Below are 22,825 nucleotides of genomic sequence, written 5' to 3'. Positions count from 1 at the left end.
TAGCAAGGATTAAGAAGGTTTAAATGTAAGCTTAAAAGAAAGTTCCCAAGAACCTCTGGTGAAAAGTTACTTCAAATAACTATTTGAAGTATTAAAAAATACTATAAATAGCTATTTGAAGTATAAAAATGAATTTTACTGAGCAGACTCCAAAATTTCTAGTGGAGACCCAAAAAGTTATTGTTCAATTTGAGATCGAGGAAATATGAATACCTTTGGAACTGTTTCCTTAACCTGCCTGTGTTCCATTTGACTTTCTACCTGACATGATTTGGGTTGGGAAAGCTGTAAATATAAGCTGTTTTCCCTTCCAGAAGGGAAAATGAACCTGTTTCAAGGTCTGTATAAGTTGTAGCATTTTATGGAATTGGACATAACAGACAGTGTATGAAATAATCCAGGAAGAAGTGTGATTTCAAGAAGATGGAGGGTAATTGGCATCAATAAATTAATGAGTCGACCAATATAAACTAAAATAATTACTGGGGAATTAAACTTACATGAGAAGCATTGTGCTAAAAATTGCATAGGGATTTTAAAATGTAATCCCCAAACAGTCTTATGAACAAAGTATATTTTCCTACATTTTACTTTTGATGAAATAAAGCTCAGAGAAGTTTTCCTAAGATCACACAGCTGGTAATGGCAAAAGCAGGACTCCCATCTCTCTGACTCTCAAGTCTCTAATCATTCTATTATGTCAAACTGCCTTCCTCCAAAAAAGGAAAGTAAAGAAAAGATACTCAGCATTATCAGAGCTCTCCAGCACTCATGCCATTCTTTTCATAGAGCATGAATTCTACATGGGGATTGATATTGCCTCAATAGTAAAAATCAGTTCCGGAGCGGGGGCGTGAAAAAAACCTTAGTTATTACAGTAGTTGGAGGACCATGGTGCACAAACAGATAAACAGTATATCGGTTGTAATAAAATATCACAGAAGTTGGAGGAAGTAATTAGGAAAAAAAAAAAAAAACTGAACTAAAAAGCTCCTGGTGGTTGGAAGGCTGGAAGGGGAGTGTGATAATGAAAAAAAATTGAGAAACAGATCATAGAGCATGAAGTTCAACCTTAGAAAGAAACACCGACTTCCTTCAACATTATCGCAGACAATAGCGATGACCCACAGATTCTAGCATATGGGAGTTATCCATCACCAGCCAAGGGAAATGCAACTCACAGGGTGGTAGATGACTCCATATTGAGACAACATGTTAACCATTCATATCGCTGACACGGTTAATGTAGAATTCTGCTGCTTTCAACAAATAACTTATTCAGAGAAGAAAAAAGTAAGAAGGAAGGGAGGGAGGGAGGCAAGGAAGAAGGAAAGAAGGAAGGAAGGAAAAAGCTGATAGCATCATCCTTTAGTAGGCACTATTTACCCAGTATAACCAGAATATTGTCTACAGTTGTCATTTAGAGTTCTCTAAGCCAAATATCTACCCAAAACCACACAATAAATCATCTGTTAACTCAGCACTTTACAAGAAAACAAAAGGGATTAATTAGTTGTAGCAACTGATACCACATGATAGAATGTGAATTGCATATATCTTTTAAAACAGTTTAGTTAAATCTGAGGTGGAATGGCTGAGCGTGAATGGAAGGAGGGGCAGGGGGAGTCTTTGGTGCTGAGGAGCTTCTGACAAAGAACTCTTCCTAAGGGAATAGGACTTATGCATGTGGTCCATTCCCAGCACCACACTCTGGAAGAGGAAAATTGTGAGTGTAGGACATCATCTGTCCCTCTGCTTATTCTCCCAACCTGTATCCTCAGGGGGGGAAAAGTGATGGTCCACAGATTCTGAGTAAAGGAGTCTTGTCTGGGAAGAGAAAGATGTAAGTCAGGTGGAAAGAACTGTTTTCTTTAAGAAACTGGGAGTGTAGGATAAACTGTTTTAGGACCCAGATACAGGAGTATAACACATAGGTGAGGAAGAGGAATTCTTCCTACTTGAGCAGAAAATGCAGGCTGATCTTGCTGCATCAGGAGAACTGATGCATTAGTGGCACAGAAATATTTTGTTGACAGAGCAGAAGGGCTTCAGAACTTCATGACGCTGGCACAGCCTTGTTCTGGCCAGCTGTGGTGGAAAATGGTGTGAATAGTAATGATAGCACTTTCAAAGGGATTCAAAGGCAACAGACATCACCTAATGAAGGCAGAGCTAGCACAACAGAAGAGGAGAATAGCATATCCATTAGGACTGGGCCTGTGAACCCAATAAATGAGGTAATTTTGGGGCATTCTACAAGATAAATGGGGAGACATGGAGGGTAGCAGGAGATCCTGTCAAAAAAAGAAGGTAGAAATAAGACAGTCATACTGTAATTGCGATGTTACTTTTTATTCCCCCGCTGGTCAGGTTGGTCTGCCCTGGCCATGGGAAAAATCAATTGTATATAAAAACAAGATACAGATAACACAGAATGTGTTCCAGATGTTACACTACCCATCGTCTCTTTTGGGCTCATTCATTGTAAATGGGGTCATGTCTCTCTGGCTCTGGTCTATATCCTCTTCTTTAGTCATCCAGCTTTTTACCATCTTTTCTCACACTTCTGAGCCCCCGGCTCTCTAAGCTCTATCCCTTTTGAAATGGACTTGTAATTTCTTGTGCAAAAGAGGTGAAAGAAAAACAAAGTAGAAGCATATATAATCCTCCACTTTTCCCATTCCACCTTCCCTGCCTTTTAAAAAAGAAAACATCTTTTCTGGGTTTTGCTCCTACTAATATTTGTTTTGCTGATAGGTATTAGTGAAGAAGAGAAATAAGGTAGAAACTGAGATCAGACAAAGTGCTCTACTTTTCATGTGAACATACAAGAGAGAAAGGAGAACAAAGACATGAGGAAAAGAAGAGAAAATGAGAAAGAAAAAGAGATCATGAGAGAAACTGCTGTAAACATAAAAGCTACAATTGTAAAATTTCAGGAAGAAAACAGTGGAGAAACTTTTTGATACTATGAGTAGGCAAAAATTGTGCGAAGAAGACACAAAAGGAAAAAGTATAAACTGAATTTCATCAAAATTAAAACCTTCTGTTCTTCAAAAGACATTATTAAGAAAATTAAAAACTAAGCAACAGTAAGGGAAAAAATATTTGCAGCACACATACATGACAAAGGACTTATATACAAAATATATAAGGAAGACTTACAGTGCAATAGTTAGAAGACAACTTAATTTTTTAAAGGGAAAATTCTGCAACAGGCTTTTTGCAAAAGAAGATATACAAATAACCAATAAGCACTTTAAAGGGTATTCAACATTATTAGTCGTCAATCAAATGCAAATAAAAGTCCCAATAGGATACAACTAGAATGGCTAAAACAAAAAAAGCCGAAAACGCCAAGTACTGGAGAGGATGTGGAGCAACTAGAACTCTTGTACATTGCTGGAGGTAGTATAAACTGGATCACTTTGGAAGGCAGCTAGGCAGTTTCTGATAAACTTAAACATTAATTTATTGTATCACCTAAAAGAAATAAAAACGTGTTAAAAAGAGTTGTGCATGAAGGTTCATAGTAGCTTTTATCAAAACAGCTAAAATCTAGAAACAATGCAACATCAATAGGAGAATGGATAAACAAATTATTGTATTTTCATAAAATAAAATACTATCCATCAATGTAAAAAATGAACTATTGCTACATCAAGGACAAAACTCAAAAGCATTATGTTGAGCAAAAGGAAACAGACACTCTGGAGTCACGATGCTGTCTGGTCTTCTAGAACAAAGCTATATGAGCCACTAGAAAATTTTAAATTACCAAAGTGGTTCCCATTAAATTTCTATTTGACAGATGTTCTGGAGCAAGAAAACTGGTGAGATCAGTGTCTACAAAACATCAGATCAAAGGCTACCTGGGTGGTCATGCAGGCTTGACTGCCAAGAAGCATTTGTGAGCTTTCTGAGATGAAAATGTTAAACCTCTTAACTGAGGTTGTAGCTATTCAGGTGTATGTGTTTGTCCAAACTCATCAAATTGTGTACATAAAATACGTGTATTTTATTTTATGTAAAGTTCATTTCAGTGATACTGATATAAATAAACAAGATAGTGATTAGTGCTGTGAAGGAATTAAAAGAGAGTCATAAGACAGAGAATGAGAGTTGGGGTGGAGAAATCGACTTCAGATGGCAAGATCATGGTTGGGGAAGGGTTTGAGCTAAGACCTAATGACAACCATCAACCGACTATGTAAGGATCTGAGAAATGAGGGTTCCAGACAAAGTGCACAGGTCCTGAGGCAGGAGACAAGTTCGTCATGCTCCAGGAATAGACTGAAGCCTGGTGGTGTGGCTGAAACTCAGGGCAAGAGGAAGAGAGTGGTAGAAGCTGAAATCAAAGAGGTAGGTCCTGAGGAGCTTTCTAGCGGACTTTAAAAAAATGTAATGAGAAGCCACTGGAGGGCGTTAAACAGAGAAATAACATAATCTAATTCACTGTTTTAAAACATTACTGTGACTCTTTTGTAAGGATTTTTTAACAATGCCTGGTGAATGCTAGGGGATCAAGAGAGAAGTAGCAAGTGGAGTTAGGAAACTACTGACACCGTGGCTTAGTCTAGGCTGGCTGCAGTGGAGACAGTGAATTAATAAGTGAGGGTGTATATTAAGACCTTCAGATGGTTAGAGTTGGGGATAAAGAAATAAGTCAGATAAGACCACCAGATTTAGTTCTTGATCCGATGGGAGTGTGATGGTGCCATTTGTGGAAATAATGAAGATTTGGGGAAGAAAGGTGGGGAGAATGTAAATTAAGTAAGCCTTTGGGAATATGAGTTGAAATCTCAGAGAAGTCAAGGCTGGGGATATAAATGTGGGTGTAGAACTTTTCTTGGCTGTAGTTTGAGAGAGATGTGACTATGAAAGGAGGTTTGGAGAGAGATTTGAGAGATCTCTGAAGATGGGGGGAAAGTAAATGAGCTGGGATGCAGGCAACAAGCTGGAAAATATAAGAAAATGGTTCTCTTTGAGAGCCTTCAGAAAGGAACATGGCCCTGATGACATGTTGATTTTAGTCCGGGGAGACCTGTGTCAGACTTCTGAACAGTAAGATAAGACATTTATGCCGTCTTAAGCCACTAAGTTTGTGGTAATTATTTATAGCAGCAATAAAAATCTAATAGTGAAGGACTCAGTTCTGGGAACTTTCAACATTTAGAGGCCAACCTAAGGAAAAGTCAGCCAAAAAAGCTGTGAATAAGGAACCAACATGAGAATAAGAAGTCCAGGAGAGAATGGCATCATAAAAACCAAAAGGAGAAGAAAGTAAATAACTGCATCAAATGTGCCTAAGAGGTAACGTGTGGTGAGTACGGAAAAGTGACTGTTGGGTTTGCCAATATGGAAGTCGGTGATGCCCACAGGGGCAGTGTCAGTTTGGGTGATGAGGACAGAACCCTACTTGAGCAAAGAACAGTGTGTGAGAAGTGCAAATGGGTGTGGTGATAACCAACAACTATGTTAATATGTTTTCTTGTGAAGATGAGCAGAGAAATAGGACCAATATTTCCAGCTGGGACAACTGGGTAGATGGTAAACTTGGGATAAAAGAAGGAACAGTTAGGGACTTTCCTGGTGGTCCAGTGGTTAGGACTCCGAGGTTCCACTGCAGGGGGCACAGGTTCGATCCCTGGTTGGGTAACTAAGATCCTGCATGCTGTGTGGCCAAAAACAAAAAAAGATGAAAAAAAGTTATGGGGGAAAGATACATTTGAGATCCCTGAAGGTGGAGATGTTCAGGAGTCACTTGCACACACATGTTTGGAGCTTGGGATTCACCATGGACCCTGAGATAAAGAGATACAGATTTTTCAAATCAAGGAAATGGAAATGTTAGTTTAAGTCTTGAGTGAGCTTATGAGATTAGTCAGAGAAACTTAGAAGTAAAGGGAAAGAGAAGTAGCGTTGTATGTAAACACAGTACTAACCGAGATGGAAATTTACAATTTATAAAGTGGAAGTATATAATCTGGCTAAAATGAAAAAAAAAAAAAGATATTGATGCTGTTTTAGAAGCACACTTCAGAGCTTTGAGATTAAAAGTAAATGATCAATAAATAACAAAACTGGTGCTGAGGCAAGATAAAGTAGCTTCAGCTATCAATATAGCTGCTGGAAGCCTTATTCTGCTAAAGGCAGAGCATCAAATAGTTCTTGACATGCCCTGCTGATAGTTTCATTGCTCAAAAGGCAGAGGTGATAAAGGCAGCAGTGAGAGGAAATGCTGTTGTCACCTAATTCTGATCAACAATGGGAACTGATGAAGGTATAGAAGTGATGGGAACCTGGGGTGAGAATGATTATGCCATCTTTGAGTTTATAACAATGTAAGAAGAGAGAGATAATATTGTAGAGTTATTAAGGGTATACCTCTGGAGCCCAGCTTGCAAGATTCAAATTCTACCTCTGACACCAGCTGAATGGATAGCCTTGGACAGGTTACTTAATCACTCTATGCCTCAGTTTCCTCTTCTGTAAATAGGAATGATAAAAGTAATTAATTCATTGGGTTGCTGTGATAACTGAATGAACTACTACTTGTACAGCACTTAGGACAGTGGTTAGCACAATAAAAATATTTTTAAAATATGTTAATAATATAATAATAATATCAACTGTGTACCTTAAATTTCAGGAAAGTTATTTTTTAAAAATGTGTAGAGAAGGTGCATTTTATAATGTACAGGGAGTGGATAAATGAAGTTTTCAGGAGATGATCCCCCTTTACTGGGTGTCAGAGAATGGTCACTTACACTTTTCAGGTCATTCAGCACTGAACCAAGGTTGATGTAGTAACCTGCAGTAGTCAAGAGAAGGAAGCAAAAGGTGACTTAAAGTCTTTTTCTAAGGGAGGACTACACCTTAAAATGAGGGAGCCAAATTCAGTCAACAAGTTTCAGATGAGAAGTCAGGGTAGGGGCCTGGGATAAAGCCAAAATGATGGAGAAATGAGTGGGCTCTAGAGCAGAAGAGGAAGTGACAACAAGGGTGGGAGGGAAGCTGAAGGGCCCAAGACTGAACACCTGTGACCTCATGTTTCCAGAGTCTGTTGTTGTCTTTAGTCATATGGTATGACTGAGGACCATGCGGATTTTGACACCAATAATACTAAATTCTGACTATGTGATCACAAAAGATTCCAGACCAGAGCAGAGGACACTGTTGGGAAACAAGTGAAATATTTTATCTTTTGCTTCACAAATATTTGTAACCACATACACACAGTACACACACACACACACACACACACACACACACACACACACACACACACAGATCCACCACATAAATTGGTGACAGCAAGATTTTGGAGGATTTAGAGCTATGGAAGATAATTTTTAAGGAAGTTGGAATCCAAATGCCAAACATGAGAGGGGATGGTATGGGAAAATAAACTCATGGTATGTGTGATGGTTAATTTATGTGTCAATTTTGATGCCCAGATTAAAGAGTGTTTCTGGATGGGATTAGCATTTGAATTGGTGAACTCAATAAAGTAGATTAAGATCCCCAATGTGGATGGGCATCATCCAGTCTGTTCAGGGTCTGAATCGAACAACAGGAGGAGGAAGGGGGAATTAACCCCTTTCTTTCCTGCCTCACTGCTTAGCTGGGACATCTCATTTCATCTTCTTCAGTCCTCATACTGGGATGTACACCACTGACTGCACTGGTTCTCAGGCCATTGAACTTGGACTGAATTGCACCACTGGCTTTCTTGAATTTTCAGCTTGCAGATGGCAGGTTGTGGGACTTCTCAGCCTCCATAATTGTGTACACACACACACACACAGTGTATTTTCACCATCTTTTAAAACAATCAGAGGATTCTGGGAATTCCCTGGCGGTCCAGTGGTTAAGGACTCTGCATTTTCACTGCAGAGGGCCTGGGTTCAATCCCTGGTCAGGGAACTAAGATCCCACAAGCCGTGTGGTGCAATCAAAAAAATATATATATCAGAGGATTCTACCACAGTGGACCATCAATCCTGCATGGCGGTCAGTTGAAGATGGATGAGTAATGGCTGCTCTTTCTGTAGGTGTACTTTCGGTTCTCTAGTTCTGCACCTTTTACCAGCAGGGCCATTGTAGGATTTGAATTTGTGAACCATGGTCAAGCACCAAGAGTCAGGGAAAAGAGCACAACGCCCAAAGCAGTTGGCAAAAAAAAAAAAAAAAAATATTCGAAGAGAGAAAAGCAGTTAGCAACTGTGACTTTCATGCATGGACCAAAGTGTGTGTGATGGGTAAATGAACTGATCTGGTTTAAAGGGAGACAGATACAAAACCATTTATAGTTGCAAAGGACACTTCTTGATGAGCTCAGATTGTAAAGGAACATTGGAAGGGGATTCAAGGAAGAAGGGACATAAAATTAAAGATTAAATAAGAAGATTGGTTTGGATGTCTAAGAAAGAGGTTGAATACTCAAAATGAGCTTGTTTGCAAAAACTTTTTGAAAGTAAAATAGTGGACTTTTTTCTTTTTGCTAAGTTCATAGCAAGAAGGAGATGAAGGAAGGCGGTCTGCTGGTAAAAGATGGTACAATGCTAACGGATGACAAACAGCAAACAAGACTCAACTAACTCCTATTTAGCTTTCATCTTCTCCAACCAGAGAATGATCTGGAAAGTGGCAAAAGGAGAGCAAACGTGGTTAGGAGGAAATTGAAAAGCAAGATAGGCAAGGAGATAGTGTGAAAATATAAAGCCTTTTTAATCCTCCTCCAGTCTCAGAAAAAAATTACATCTCAGAGGAGTGAAAGAACTAGAGATTTGATTACAAAACTACCACAGTCTTTGAGAACACCTAAAGAATAGAAAAAATTGGAATTAGAATAAAAGAAATATTTTTTCTTTTCAATTATTATTTTGTTTTCTCTATTAAAATAATACATGTTGGAAATAGGAAATTTAGGACATACAGAAAGGTTACAGGAATTAAAAAAGAAATCATCTATAATTTCAGCTTTTAGAGACAAATGTGATTACCACTTTGGCATAGTTTCTTTCTGAAATTGTATATGCATTTTTATGTAGTTGTGATGCCATAGACTACACTATTGTTCATTGAGTTTTCCTGACTTCAGCATTAAATCATAAACATTTTTCAATGCAATGGTAACTCTTCAAAAACATCTCTTTAATAACTATATACATGACATGATATTATATATTAGTTATGAAATTATAGTAATATTTATACATTAATATTAATATTATATAGTTTTAAAATTATATATATATTTTTTCCTCCTAAGTAATATTTGTTTCCAGTATTTCACTGTTACAAATAAAGTGTGATGAACATCACTACATATAAATATTTGTTCCTTTTCCAGATTTTGCCTCAGGATTCATCCTTTATTAAAATTTGAGGTAAAATGACTCTGTAAAAGGTCTCCATGCACATTATTGAACTGATTTTCAGAGTTTGATTCAATGTACATATATGACAATGCTTTCCCATGGAATCCTCAAATGAATTTAGTATCACAATTACTTAAGATTTTGTAACTTAAGAGTAAAAAATGTTATCTTGTTATTTTGATTTGCATTCTTTTGAATCTCGGTGGGGTAAAAGAGTTTTGATATGTTTATTAGCCATTTGTATTTTCCCCTGTTATTATCTCCTTATATCAATTGTCATTTTTTGGTAAATGTCTTTATACAATGCTTGAAATTTTTATTCTGTTTTAGGGTAGAAAAGGTTATCAATGTAAAAAAAACCCAATCTCCATCAATTATTTTTGTTTTGGATATTTTATCTGATATCAGTAATTGAATTTCTTCTTTTTGTTCCTGATTTTCTGGTATATCCTTGGTCTATCTTCTCATAGTCATCCTTTAACATGATGTTATAAGCAGCACAGAGACCATTTTTTTTAACTTTATATTTATAACCATTACTGAAAGGATTGGTATTATACCTCATATTTTGTTTTACATCTTCTATTTTGATGTGTTTCCATACACTTGACTTTGTTTTTACTTTTATTTGTGCGAGTCTATTTTTTGTTTTATTCTGTAGTAGTTTGAGGAGTTATTGTTTTTCTTAATTTTACTAGTGATAACATTTCTCATATATTTCTAAACCTGTATTTCTCTATTTTCCAAGGACAAAAAGCAATTATGAACTTGAATCACTTCTCTACTATAGGAATTTATCACTCTTATGCCATTCTTTTTCCTCCCACTTCTCAGTTTTGTTTATTTTTTTAAATGAGAGTTATGGACCTGGCTTATTATTATATGTTGTTCTAATATATGAAATCCATTTTTAATAATTATTTGTCAATTTTGCATCCTATTGAATAATCACACTACTATAGCTATTTTTTATTCATCCAGTTAGGTTGTTTTAAATCCCAAAAGCATCCTTTTATGTTACCAAATTAATATTCTTAGCTTGTTAAGGGGACTGAAGAATGTGTTTTTTTGAAAGAGTACGTAAGTCTTATGTTTAATGGAGCTTTTAATACCTAAGAAAATTCTTCTGTGGTCTTTACATTTGAATGACATCTTAGATGGGCATATGAATCTTGAGTCCCTACCCCTTAACTTCAACAAAGTTAAATGTCAGACTTTTCTCTACCTTGAGTTATCCACTTAAGTATATCTTCAATTACAAGAAAAGGAAAATAAGGAATATATTTTCAGAGCCCTTAAACACAGCTATTATCTTGCTTTATCATAAAAAGCACAACTCTTAGTCACTATTCTCTGTCTTCTATAATTTTTTAACTTTCTAAAATTTCTTTGTCTTTTTATTCAGCATACTGGGAGAGCTTCTTAGCTTATTATTACCAGATCAATTTTCTCAATTTCATTCCTTTACTGTTTCTAATGTGAATTCTAATTTTTCTCTTTCAGGTAGTTTCCTTCTATAACCTACTACTTTATCCCGTCATTTTCTCTCCCTGTAGTCCTGAAATGGATGTCATAATCTACCCAGATAATTTGTCTAAACCAGTCATAGCTGTTTTATTTCCCATTTCAGTAATTGCCTGAGGATGTGAGGAGAAATTGACTAGGAGATGTTGCACAATGCTTTTCCCCCATAACTAAGAGACTTAGGACGAGTCATCTCTTTATCATGTTCACATTAATGTGTGTGGATGTGACACGTGGAACTGCTGCTTGAGACTATGAGGTAAGCCAGCTTGAAAACAAGGAATCGACACAATTAGGTTGGAAGAACACAGAGGCCCTGATGACAACTTGACCAGTGTAATGAGCCTACAATACTATCCACTTTGCCTCCATACTTCTAGTTATTTGAGAAAATAATGTATTTATTGTGTAAGCCATCCCACATCAAAATTGTTGATTACAGCCAAAGACATAATTAATACTGGCCTCTGTTTCTATTTCATTCTGGACACAGTATTAGACTTTCATTAGGAGAGTAAGAAAATATTGTCAAGCATTTTCCACCTCTTATAGAAAATTATTTCTGAAGTATGTTCTTTTCCTAAATCTTCAGGGTAATTCTTTTTTGCCTTTATACTGAAAAATCTTTCCATAAACCCTATGTCATGCTGTTTAATATTACCCTGCTTATTCATCCTTAATACTTCTATACTGATGCTTTATTTTATAGAATACAGAATACATGTATTACTCCTATCCAGATACTTAGCCTATTGTGTACTGGTGAATTCTTTTTTTAGACCAGACCTGCCTGTAGTAATGTGTTCAGTATGAGATAATGTGTTCAGCCTCTATTGTGTTGAAAGGGGAGGCGGGGAGAAGTGTTATCTGTCCCACTAAGGATATGCCTTTTCCTCTAATTAGTCTATTTAACTATGGTAAACAGTCAGAGGTATTGTAATTCTTTTTTGTGCAAGGGAAGTACATAAAACACTACATCTATCAGTGTGCACTACTTAAATGGTCCACATTATTGCTCACCCAGCACCACATACAAAGCTTTTCCTGAGATAAGTGCATAATACAAGATACAATGCAACACTTTCTCCTTTCTCTACTCTCCATCATGTTTTATTCTGGAAATTATAACTTCTGAATGAAATTAGAAAAAGAGGATTGCTGGAAAAATTGGAGGAAGGTGCATGATACTATTGTGTGGTGGAACATCACTCTCCTGGAATGTCAAGGACTTGACCTATTCCAGACTAATGACATTTCCAATTTTAATTTAATGTTAAAGAAGTAAAAATCATGAAAAAATAGATTGAGCATATAAATATGGGAAATGAGATAAAATATGGTAAGAAGTAAATGAAATTTAAAATCCACTGGACCACAAGGGAATTCCAGAAAGCTTGTTTTAATGGAAAAAAAATTGATCTCCCAAATCAATCATAGATTACATACCTTTTGTTTGTTGTACATGAAAAAGAAAAAATACCCAACAAAATATCAGGTATGTATATTCTGGGCTTATGTGTATCATCACAAATTGTTTATTTAGTCTGCCTATATCCTACCATCATTCATCATTCCAAATTTTTATTCAATTATTACATTGGTGTGATTTTACAAGCAGATATTCATTTAAACAAAAAAGACTCAGTAGATTGTCCCTTTTGTATATTTTGGCATTAGCAACCTGGATGTACTATTTTCTACCAAAGTTCTTGTGCATCAGGGTTTGGTTGGCTGCCAGATTTTCTGTTCAACATAATCCTTAAGTCACAAAGTTAGGAGCAGACATTGGGGATGCAGTTGTCCATGCAATTCTGGTACAGCATGTGGATTGTGTCTATACTAGAATGTATATTCCAAGTCAATGGAAATTCCCCTCACACAGTAGCATATGGTCTTTTCTTATTTTTAGTTTCCTGTGCCGTTGCAATTTTTGTCCTTTAACAGATCTTTTCAAGTATTTTATCTTAGAGTCGTAAGAGGACATAACAGACACCAGGATCTAGCCTTTGCGTTAATTATAACTTCTCTATTATAAAAGGAGAATGTATAAACCAGTAAGCTTGGAAGTATTTCTCTTAGACATTCTATTATCTAATAAAAGTAGTAAACAGGATCTAAGGAGTATTTCAAATAGAAGAGTGGATCCCAAAGCATGAGTATGTGTTCCTTTTGTTTATGCCATACCTACTTAGTCTCTTTTCCTTTATGGTGAAGCTGACTCTACCTATAGATATGATAGGATGCTAAACATCAGTGTCATCAAATGTTTTCCTTGCATCCCTGAGGTTTGTGGGGAGCCATGGTTTAGGAAGGGATTGAGAGGAATGGAGGTGATGAGTGTAGGTGTCCTATCTTCCTACCCTACCCATCTTTCAACCACAGCAGCTCCACATTTTTTATGTTCTATAAATTATGATTCCATATAAAACTACATTTGAAAAAACAAATTATGTTGCTTTTAAAAATAGAATCCAAAAACCTTCCTATTGATGAAGTATTTTTCTCATAGAAGGAAATTTAATAAAGTCTCTTATGATATTCTTGAGACTCACAATAAAGTATGGACTGGACAAGAGTACAGTGGAGCTAGGTTGTAGCTAGTTAAACAACCATGCCTACCATACCAACCTGCTCTTCTCTAGTGATATGGCAATAAGGTCCTGACCAATTAAATATTTTCGTTACCAACTTGAAAGGTTAAATGATATGCCATTTAAATTTGCAGGTAAATAAAAACTGAGTTAACCAGGTAATATGCTGAGTGTCAATCAATATTCAAAATTACTTCAACAGACTAAAAACTAATAAGACTAAGTCAGAGATATAGTTCAGATCCACCCTTGAGCCTTAAACATAATTTTCTCAATTGAAAAACAGATGAAGTATAACTTAAGTACTTCATTCGAAAAACACCAACATGTACTTATGAACAGCAAGCCCACATGAGCCAAAAACTATTCAAGAAAAGAAATGTAATTTTAAACTACATTATGTGTAGAATTTATAACTTTTCCAGCTGGCCTCTACAGTGGCTGGTCTATATCTGGAGACCATATTTGGGTTCGTGAAACTAAAGTATTTATCAAGGAAGGTGAAGAAAATATTGAGAGATGAGCTATGTTACATGAGAAGGGGTTGTAGGGGTTGAGGATGTTGGGACTAGAGATGAGATGGCTAAGGACAACATCAAACTGGCATCAAACACCCAGAGGCCTACTAGATGAAGTAACACTTTTCTATATTCAAAAGGACAAAACCAGGACCAATGGACAGAGAATATGGAAGCAAAGATTTGGTTCAGTACACAGGAAAAAATTATAACTAGGACTATCCTACAAGAAATGGTCAGCCTCACCAAACAGACTTACAGATCTTGGTAAATCTTCAAGCAGAAGCATTAGGTAAAAGATTAAATTACAAAATCCTGAAGCATTTCTTTTAGAATTTAAGCTTCTATGATTCCATATACAATAGAAGTGTGAGGGAAGATCTTAACTTTTCCGTAGCAGTTTACCCACATGGAAACATGGGAGGGCACCATGATTCATGGCTAAGGACATGGGATGGCCACAGGGAGAATAAGCTCATGGTAATTATTTATCACTTTATTTTTTTTTAATGAAAATAGAGCATTCCAAACTATATGACTTTAGAAGAAAAATGAACTCTTGGTTAATGTTTTCTGCATTATAAATTACTTATGACTGAACTTGCTGTTTTTTCATTTTTGTTGTGTTGAAAGATGATACATCAACTCTATGAGACATTTTAAGAGTAAGAAATATTATCTTCATCTCTAACACTATTTTTTCATGTCATCTATTTTGTCCTCATGTATTCATATTTTTAGGTTTGCCATTATCCAATACCAACATTTTCACACATATCATTAAAATTATTACCTTTTTCTACTGTTCTATAGCATTCATAATATGTCTCACTAACTGATTAATATTCTCTTTCCACAGTGTTTCATAATCAATCTTTAAGGTTTGGGTTTTTTGTTGTTGTTGTTGTTGTTGTTACTTTTATACATAATGTTAAAATAAATAGCTTGTTGAATTCTAAATGTTTCTTGGCTCTTATAAATAATTACACTTATAGAAAAAACTTTAGGATTGATTTATAAAGTTTAGAAAAGGCCATATTGTAATTTTTACTGAAGTTGCATTGAGTTTATATGGTAATTTGAGGTAATATCTTTACAATATTGAATCTTTCTCTTAAGAAACAACGCATTTGTCTTTGGTTAGTTAAGATTTTTAAAATATATTTTTGTATAGCGGTACAATTTTGTTCACATAGATCATACATATTTCTTAAGCTATTGTTATAGTTTTGATACTATTGTAAAAGATATCATTTTTAATGTAGTTTTCTAGTGGTTTCTTTGCAAAAGTACAAACCTAAAAGTCTTCGTAATCCAAGAAGGTAACATAAATGACTACCCTTTTTTAATCAATAAATAGAAAAATTATATTAATACACTTCCTACAGTTGAGCTGATCTAGCATTCCTGAAATAAAAATCAAGGTTGATTATGTTGTATTATTAATTTTAATTCCCTCTTAATATGTGTTTTTAATATTTATTTAAAATTTTACTTCTACATTCATAGGTGAGATTGCTCTAAGTTTTTCCTGCCTTGTTTTCGTATCAAGGCCACTCCTTTTCCTGAAAACTTTTAAAAATTTTAATCAAGCTTTCTTTCACCTTTTTGGTTTCTTTGAGTGATAGAGCAGTTCTATCTTATATTTACAGTATTATGTTGACTGTTTTTTTAAATTTATAGAAATGTATTTTAAATGTTTCCTCTTAATTGCAAAAGCAATCATATCATAACCTCTTACCATATTACAAAATAGAGGCTCCAGGAAACATTTTTCCTGCCTATTCTCCCATATTTTGTTAAATTCATGTAGAATTCTAACTTTTCTTTGATTGTAATTTTACTGTCTATTTTGCCTCATATATAAGAGTTACTTCTTAGCTATAATTTTAAATTTCATAGCCATATCATCGTCAACTACTTAAATTTAATTAAAGTTTTACTGGATTCTTCTCTTCCTCACCACTGCTTCTTATATCCTACGTATTCCCCTTGAATTCATTTATTTTTGCTCTTGTTTTGCTGGAATATTACCTTGAATAACTTTTTTTCCAGTAAGTACATATGTAGCATATTGATTTTAGTTTTTACCCATTTTGGCATAAAATTCTATGATCAAATCCTCTTATTAAATTGTAGACATTGCTCCATAATCCTTTAGCATTCAGTTTAACAAATAAGAATTCATTTATTCATTCCTCTTTCTCTTAGATTTTCTCTGCACTTTGGAATTCAAAAATTTTACCAAAATTTATCAGATTTGTGTCTTATTTTCCTCTTTAACAGTGTTATCTTAAAATGTTTGAAGAGCTCTTTCAATTTGAAAAAAGACTTGAATTTCTTCAGTGTAGGCAAATTTTCTTCTAATATACTATTTTTTTCTCACATATTTTCTTCTAGAATGTTTATTAAACTGATATCAGATATTTTAGATCTGTCCTTTGTCTCTTTTTCCATAAATTTAACATGTTTATTATTACACTAGTACTCAATACATTAGCTTCCAGATTAACAGTTTAGCTGTCAGCCATGTCCCTTTTGCCATTCAAACTTTCTATTGACCTCTTTAAATAATAATATGTTTTACATTTCCCAAAAGTTTTTCTATTCTCCATTTCTCCTCCCCACTTTCATACCAGCAGCCTATTCTTGCTCTATGGATGATATAAAAGCTCAATAAAACACTGCAAGAATATCAAATAGACTTACTTTAAGGTTTTCTTTTGTTTCCTGCATTAACTATGTTTTCAGAGATTAGATCTCTTATTTGTTTACATTACTACCTCCTTTTCCTTCAGGTGATTTTTGCTTATCTCTTCATTTTACTTATGAACATCTAGAATTAATCAGTTTAATAGCCTATGTTTCCTTAGCACTTGTGAAGAATCATTTTTCTCTTGTCAGTGAATATGCCTCAAAGTTGCATAAGCACTATGGCAGGAGGGAAAGGGAACATACAGAGATGAGCTTCCTTTCATGCTCAAGACACTTTTCTTGACATGAATTCTAAAAGCCACGAGTTACCAGTCCTGATTAGTTCTCCAGCCCTAATGCCCAGACAGGGAGTCCACTTTTGCAAACTCTATTTTATTTAGAGATCTATATTTTCTAGCTCTAATCTGGAGGCAAAACCTAATCTAGACACTCTGGAAAGAATGGTGAACTAAAAATCTTTCAGTGATTTACCTGCCAATTTTCCTGTGCTTAACAGCAGACTTTACTCTAATCTTAGTTTCTCACTGTTCTTTTAGGAAAAGCAACACTCACTTTTCCAGTAATGTCTTTCAACTATTACAGCTCCCTCCAAAATAAATCCTAACACATCTGTTTTTCTTTTCTAATTTTTTCGGAGTTTGTGATCTACTGATGGCATCCTTCCCAGTTCTTCAGAATTACTGTGGATTTCTTACATCACTTCAATGAGATTTGAGAACAGATTAGTGTTAAAGGTATGCGCTCAGTCCCTCAACTTGAACCTGAAGTCTCCCTTAAATTTAACCTTTAATCTGAAGAAGATTTTGCCAATGGTCCCAGCAACAATTACTTTCTATTTCCTGAATCCTACTAAAACTTTTCATATAACTCTATTCATATTCTGTCACATTGCATTGTAATTATGTACATGTTTTTCTCTTAAATTGACCATGAACTTTATGAGGATAGCAACAACTTATTTGTGTTTCATTTCCAGGGCCTAACACAGTGTCTCATGTAGAGTAGGTACATAACAGTTATTTAACAAACAGATGAAGGAATGCATACTTCAAATAGGGAAAGTGCTAGCATGAGATGCCAAGACACCAGTTTTGGAAGGTTTCTATGAGTGATTTTTGAAGCTTCTGCAGAGAGTAGAATTCAAACTTCATAAACGTGTTTATGTCATGATTCCTTATGATTTTAAATACTTATGAAACACAAGTATCAACTACAGTTGCCAGACTTTTTAAAAGAAACGGTGATTGCCTCAAGCCCTTTCCCTGTTGGTGGCTTGAGGGAAGACTAATGTCCCACCAAAGATTTCTGCAAACTTCTAGGGAGCTTGTTTCTTATGGACACCTCTAACCCTAGCCCTTGCTTCTCCAGAATTACTTTAAGGACTGTCTGGCTTTCCTGTGTGTGTTATACATTTTCTTCATTGTATCAACACATCAGGGCACTTGATCATGGTCATTAGTAAAAAAGGAAGCTAACAAGCAAACAAACATAACTCATAGAAAGCTTTTGTGTGAACATAAGTTGTTATAAAATGATAATGGATCAAAGTGGGATTTACCTACACGAGGCCAAGAACTGAAAATTGAACATTAGATTTTCCTGTTCCAGAAGCCCTTTCATTTAGCCAATAACTGGGAATTTTCTATCAGATAAATGACCCCATGGAGCATACAGGCTTTTGTGATATTGCTGGCTCCCCTCTCTCTTAGTCCTCATTCCTCTCTCCTTTGCCCATTCCTTCCCTCCCAGACTGCTCCTAAATCCAGCTTCTCCTCACTATAATATTCATCTTTCTTTGACACCGTCTTTTGAACTTAGCCCCAGGAACACCTTTGAATATCCAAAACTGATTCAAGTGTTTACATGAAGGAGCTCTATTAGCAGCCCAGTCAGCTATGACATTTAGATTTTATTTAAGGACCCATCTTCCTTAAAAGGAAGTTATGCTTTTAAGTAGTAAAGCTTTTATATTTGTATTAAATATTAAAATAACTAGGCATATTTAATTATCTGCCTTATTTCCAAAAATTCGAATTTTTGCCCAGAACATAAGCCCCTAAAATCAATCACTCACACACCAAAATCTGTGGACATTAATTCACTTAGCAGGCTATGTGACATAAAAAGACTAAGAAATATTGAAATAATCCACACATAAGAAAAGTAGCTATTTTAGAATATTTGTGTGCAATCTTTTCACAAGCTAATCCATCTGCAAATGCCATACATTCAAATAACTGCAGAAGAAAATATAAAAATTACATTGTTATGTCTTTATTTGATGATGATAATTCCAAAATGCCAATCCACAGGAAAAGAATGAGACAGCTATTTTATTATTTAGAACATGAATTCATTGGTGATATTTTTCTAACTAAAAATAAAATATATGACATACTTAGGTTTAGAAACATAAGTATGTTTAGAAACATACTTAGGTTTCTAAAGGAAAATATTCTTATCCACAAAGTGCTACTAGTCACTATAAAACAAAGAGTTCACCAGTGGTATTTACTGCTTAATTTTTTAAAAAACAAATTAACAAAAACAAAACATTACCCAGGTGTGAGCTGTAATAAATATTTTCTGCATCTGTTTACAATGAATACGACAGTGAAAGGAGTGTTTGCTCTCTGTCCATGGACCATTTGCTATCTCTAGAGAAAATAACAAATGGTATATTATTTCATTTCAGCACAGAAGAGAGGAAAGTTCAGCTAGCCTGTGCTTAAAGGTCCATTTTTTCCATTAAGCAGCAATTACTATTTTTATGTCTTAGAAATGCTACTATCTTTATTTTTACTGGTTATAAAGGTAATATTTGTTTCTTGCTGAATTTTCAAATAGTACAGAAGTAGATAAAATAAAAATTGTACCTACTTCTAACTTTATCTTACACTGTCTGTGTACCCTTATAATTCACAATTTGGGGGGAAATACATAGTTAACATACATACATAAAACATAGTTGTGACCACAACAGGAAAATGTTGGTTTATATCTACAAGAAAGGGTCTTCTTTAGTTAAGAGCAACATGCTCTTCTTCTTTTATTTTTTTAAGAAAGGATTAAGTAATCATCTATTACCTGGGACAAGCAGCAATTACTCTTAAGTCTCCTTCCCTCTTCCATCCTGATAAGCCCCTCCAGAAGATTCTAGAACCAATGAAAAACATCATAATAGGGTACCAAAACTATTGTCTCTCCTTGCATACCATCTTTGACTTTGAGATTTCCTTTGCATTTGATAAATCCAGTTTCAACACATGCATCCAAGAATTATTGGTATAATTTTCAACATTACATGCATTATAATAAAATTTCATTCTAATGTATATCTAATGTATACGTCATCCTATAGCACATTATATTGGAATTTGACAATTTTTTCCATTCATAAAATTTCTCCTATAGTTTGAAGAAATTTTTTAAAAAATAATTAATAATAAATAATTGTTACTGATCAATTTTTAAGGTTTAATTTATTATTCAACATTTCTTTTTAAGTCCTGGGCTTTTTTCCCTAATTAAGTCTGTAAGGAAATCCATTCCAAAAAGTTTCTTCTTCAAATGACAAATTAAATTTTAGAATTTAGAAAATAAAACATTTATTGTAATCTCCACTCAACTATATTTGCTGCAAATTTATGTCAGATGGGTAGAAAATGTATCTTTTTGTATTCATACAGCAACATGAGTGTATACACTTTTATACAAAAGGGAAAGTAGGTAATTAGTGGTATAGTTTTTTGGGGAGAATTTATTTAGTCGATCAACTATTATAACTAGGCAATTAAAATGCAGAACTTTGATCCACAATATGCACAAAATTAAATATGAAACAGGAAGACAAATCCATTTTATGAGAGCAAACAGAATTTTGGTATGACAAAGATATATCAAGTGTAACTAGTTTTTCCAGTTTTGTAATGAAGATTATGCTATAAAACTTTAGGGAACTAGTAACTGAGAATAATTCAAATCTATCTTCTTAACAGAAGCATCAAAATATATACTATACAATCCATCACTTAGTATCATCAAGGAAAAATAAAGGCTGTATAAATCTGCGGCTATATACAACGCACTCTGCTAAAAGTTGCATTTTCCTTTAATAAACTGTTATTTTAAACTGTCTTTGTGTGAAGCATAGACACCTCTTTTAAAGCACCCACAATTCTTTCTTTTTGTTTTGTGAATATCTAGGCACACAACCCCAAACAAGGCAATCAATGCATCTTTAAATAGAAAGATGAACAACAAATAACACTGAAAATTGCTGAAGAATATCTAATTGTGATGAAACAAACCAATTATGCTACAGAATTCCATCTTACTAAGCTGAATGTGACCAAGTTACAAACCTTTGATGAAGTCTTTCTATAGGTACACACCAATATTTGATTAGCCTCATGTTAAATTAAGAGACAAACGAGGGCCTGCCAGAGAGCAACCAATCTATCAAGCTGATAAATCATCCAGTGTAGGAAATAGCCCTGACCTATATAAGTAGTAGGTCTTTTACCCACATTTAAAGAGTCAGCCATGCTTTAACATTTTGCAATATTAAAGCATAAATAAAATTTGGGGAGAAAGATACCACTGCATAAAAAAATAGCATTTTTTTTTTCCTTAGAGGATCTCAGCTGTTTTCCAACCTCTAGGTGCATGCTTTGGTTCCAGGTCGATGGGGAGTAGCAACATACCTTTGAAAATCACCCCGGGGAACTGTACTTATTTATCTCATTTTTTCATGGAGAAACCCAGCTTCCACTTGCCGTCACTGGCAGGCCTTTCCAAATCCCTCCTTTGATCTTGACCAGTATAGCTCTTCTTAAAGTGACAGGATGAGTAGATCACACTCTAATAAATTGGCTGATTGCTACTATAGTCATCTTCATTTTACAGAATTGGAAAATGATAATTCACCTTTATCAAAAGGTGAGTTCATTATTGGATAAAGGAGAAAGGGGTTTAGCGAATACAGAATTTGTAAAAGTGAATTCTAGGTTACATGTTAATTTAGTAAGACCTGTTGGAGAGAGTGAGTCCGAATACGGAAGGTTACACCATAGAATGTTTGCAATCATAAAAGTGGGGTAAGTTAAGCACATAAATTTTATCTCTTGAAGCATAAAGTCCAACTGAAGATGAACTGCTCATGTTATCCTCCCAAGATAGTGACAATGGGGATCTTTACCCATTATGATGACAGAATATTTGTGATATTATAATGAGAAAAAAACACATGCAAAGAAATGAACACATAATAAGAGGCAGTAAGATACTTGATCTAGTAAACTTCTTGATAAAAGGTCTAGGGAAAAGTGGAGGAAAGGTTTGTGCCACAAAGAATGACATAATGAAGGATAAGAATTTGACATCTGTATAAAAGGGTTAATATAAACATTCAGCTCTGGGGAGTGCTGACCTCTTGGTTTTTCCATTGATTGTGGTCAAGTCAGTATGGGAACAGAGTTACGCAGTTTTGGGGTTTTTTTTTTCTCCACATCTAGCCTCTTCTACTTATCTGCTTGGGTGTCCAGAAATTCAGGACTGTGGTAAATGAGTGCTCATTAACTCCTCTGGTCCCCTGGGTAAGTTGGCCTGGGATGGTACTTGCCTCTAATATTGCCCTCAATATTGCTCAGAAGGGTTGGATACACCCATAGGGGCAATCAAACATATAGTCAATAGAAAATGACTCTAAAATTTATTATTCCAAAACAATTCAATAGTGAAACATTTACTTACAGTATGAAGTTTGATTTGTACATCATCCAGATTCTCCTGAAGCACAGCTCTGATCACAGAGCTTACAGAGAGTAGGGCACCTATGAGGGACTCAGTCAGGGTGTCCTAAATAAAAACTATCACTACGGGGCTTCCCTGGTGGCACAGTGGTTGAGAATCTGCCTGCCAATGCAGGGGACACGGGTTTGAGCCTTGGTCTGGGAAGATGCCACATGCCGCGGAGCAACTGGGCCCGTGAGCCACAATTACTGAGTCTGCGCGTCTGGAGCCTGTGCTCCGCAACAAGAGAGGCCACGACAGTGAGAGGCCCGCGCACCGCGATGAAGAGTGGCCCCCT

At 35.2% G+C, this 22,825-nt stretch overlaps 1 protein-coding gene across 5 annotated transcripts in view; it reads right to left on the bottom strand.

Annotated features, from left to right (window-relative positions):
- Nucleotides 1-22,825, bottom strand: part of LOC309659369 (uncharacterized protein) — an 813,664-nt gene that overhangs the window by 86,634 nt on the left and 704,205 nt on the right. For all 5 annotated transcript variants that reach the window (XR_014262752.1, XR_014262753.1, XR_014262754.1 and 2 more), the window contains one exon: nt 19,822-19,890. Coding sequence is in view for 2 of the 5 variants with exons in the window: in XM_082459080.1 (XP_082315206.1) it covers nt 19,822-19,890 (69 nt within the window). In the remaining 3 variants the exon portion in view is untranslated. The remainder of the gene's footprint in view (nt 1-19,821; nt 19,891-22,825) is intronic.

The sequence above is a fragment of the Balaenoptera physalus genome (genome assembly GCF_965194825.1).
Source record: "Balaenoptera physalus genome assembly, chromosome: 4".
Taxonomy (NCBI): domain Eukaryota; kingdom Metazoa; phylum Chordata; class Mammalia; order Artiodactyla; family Balaenopteridae; genus Balaenoptera; species Balaenoptera physalus.
Note: the sequence above shows the minus strand (reverse complement) of the source record. Positions and strands in the feature narration are given on the sequence as shown.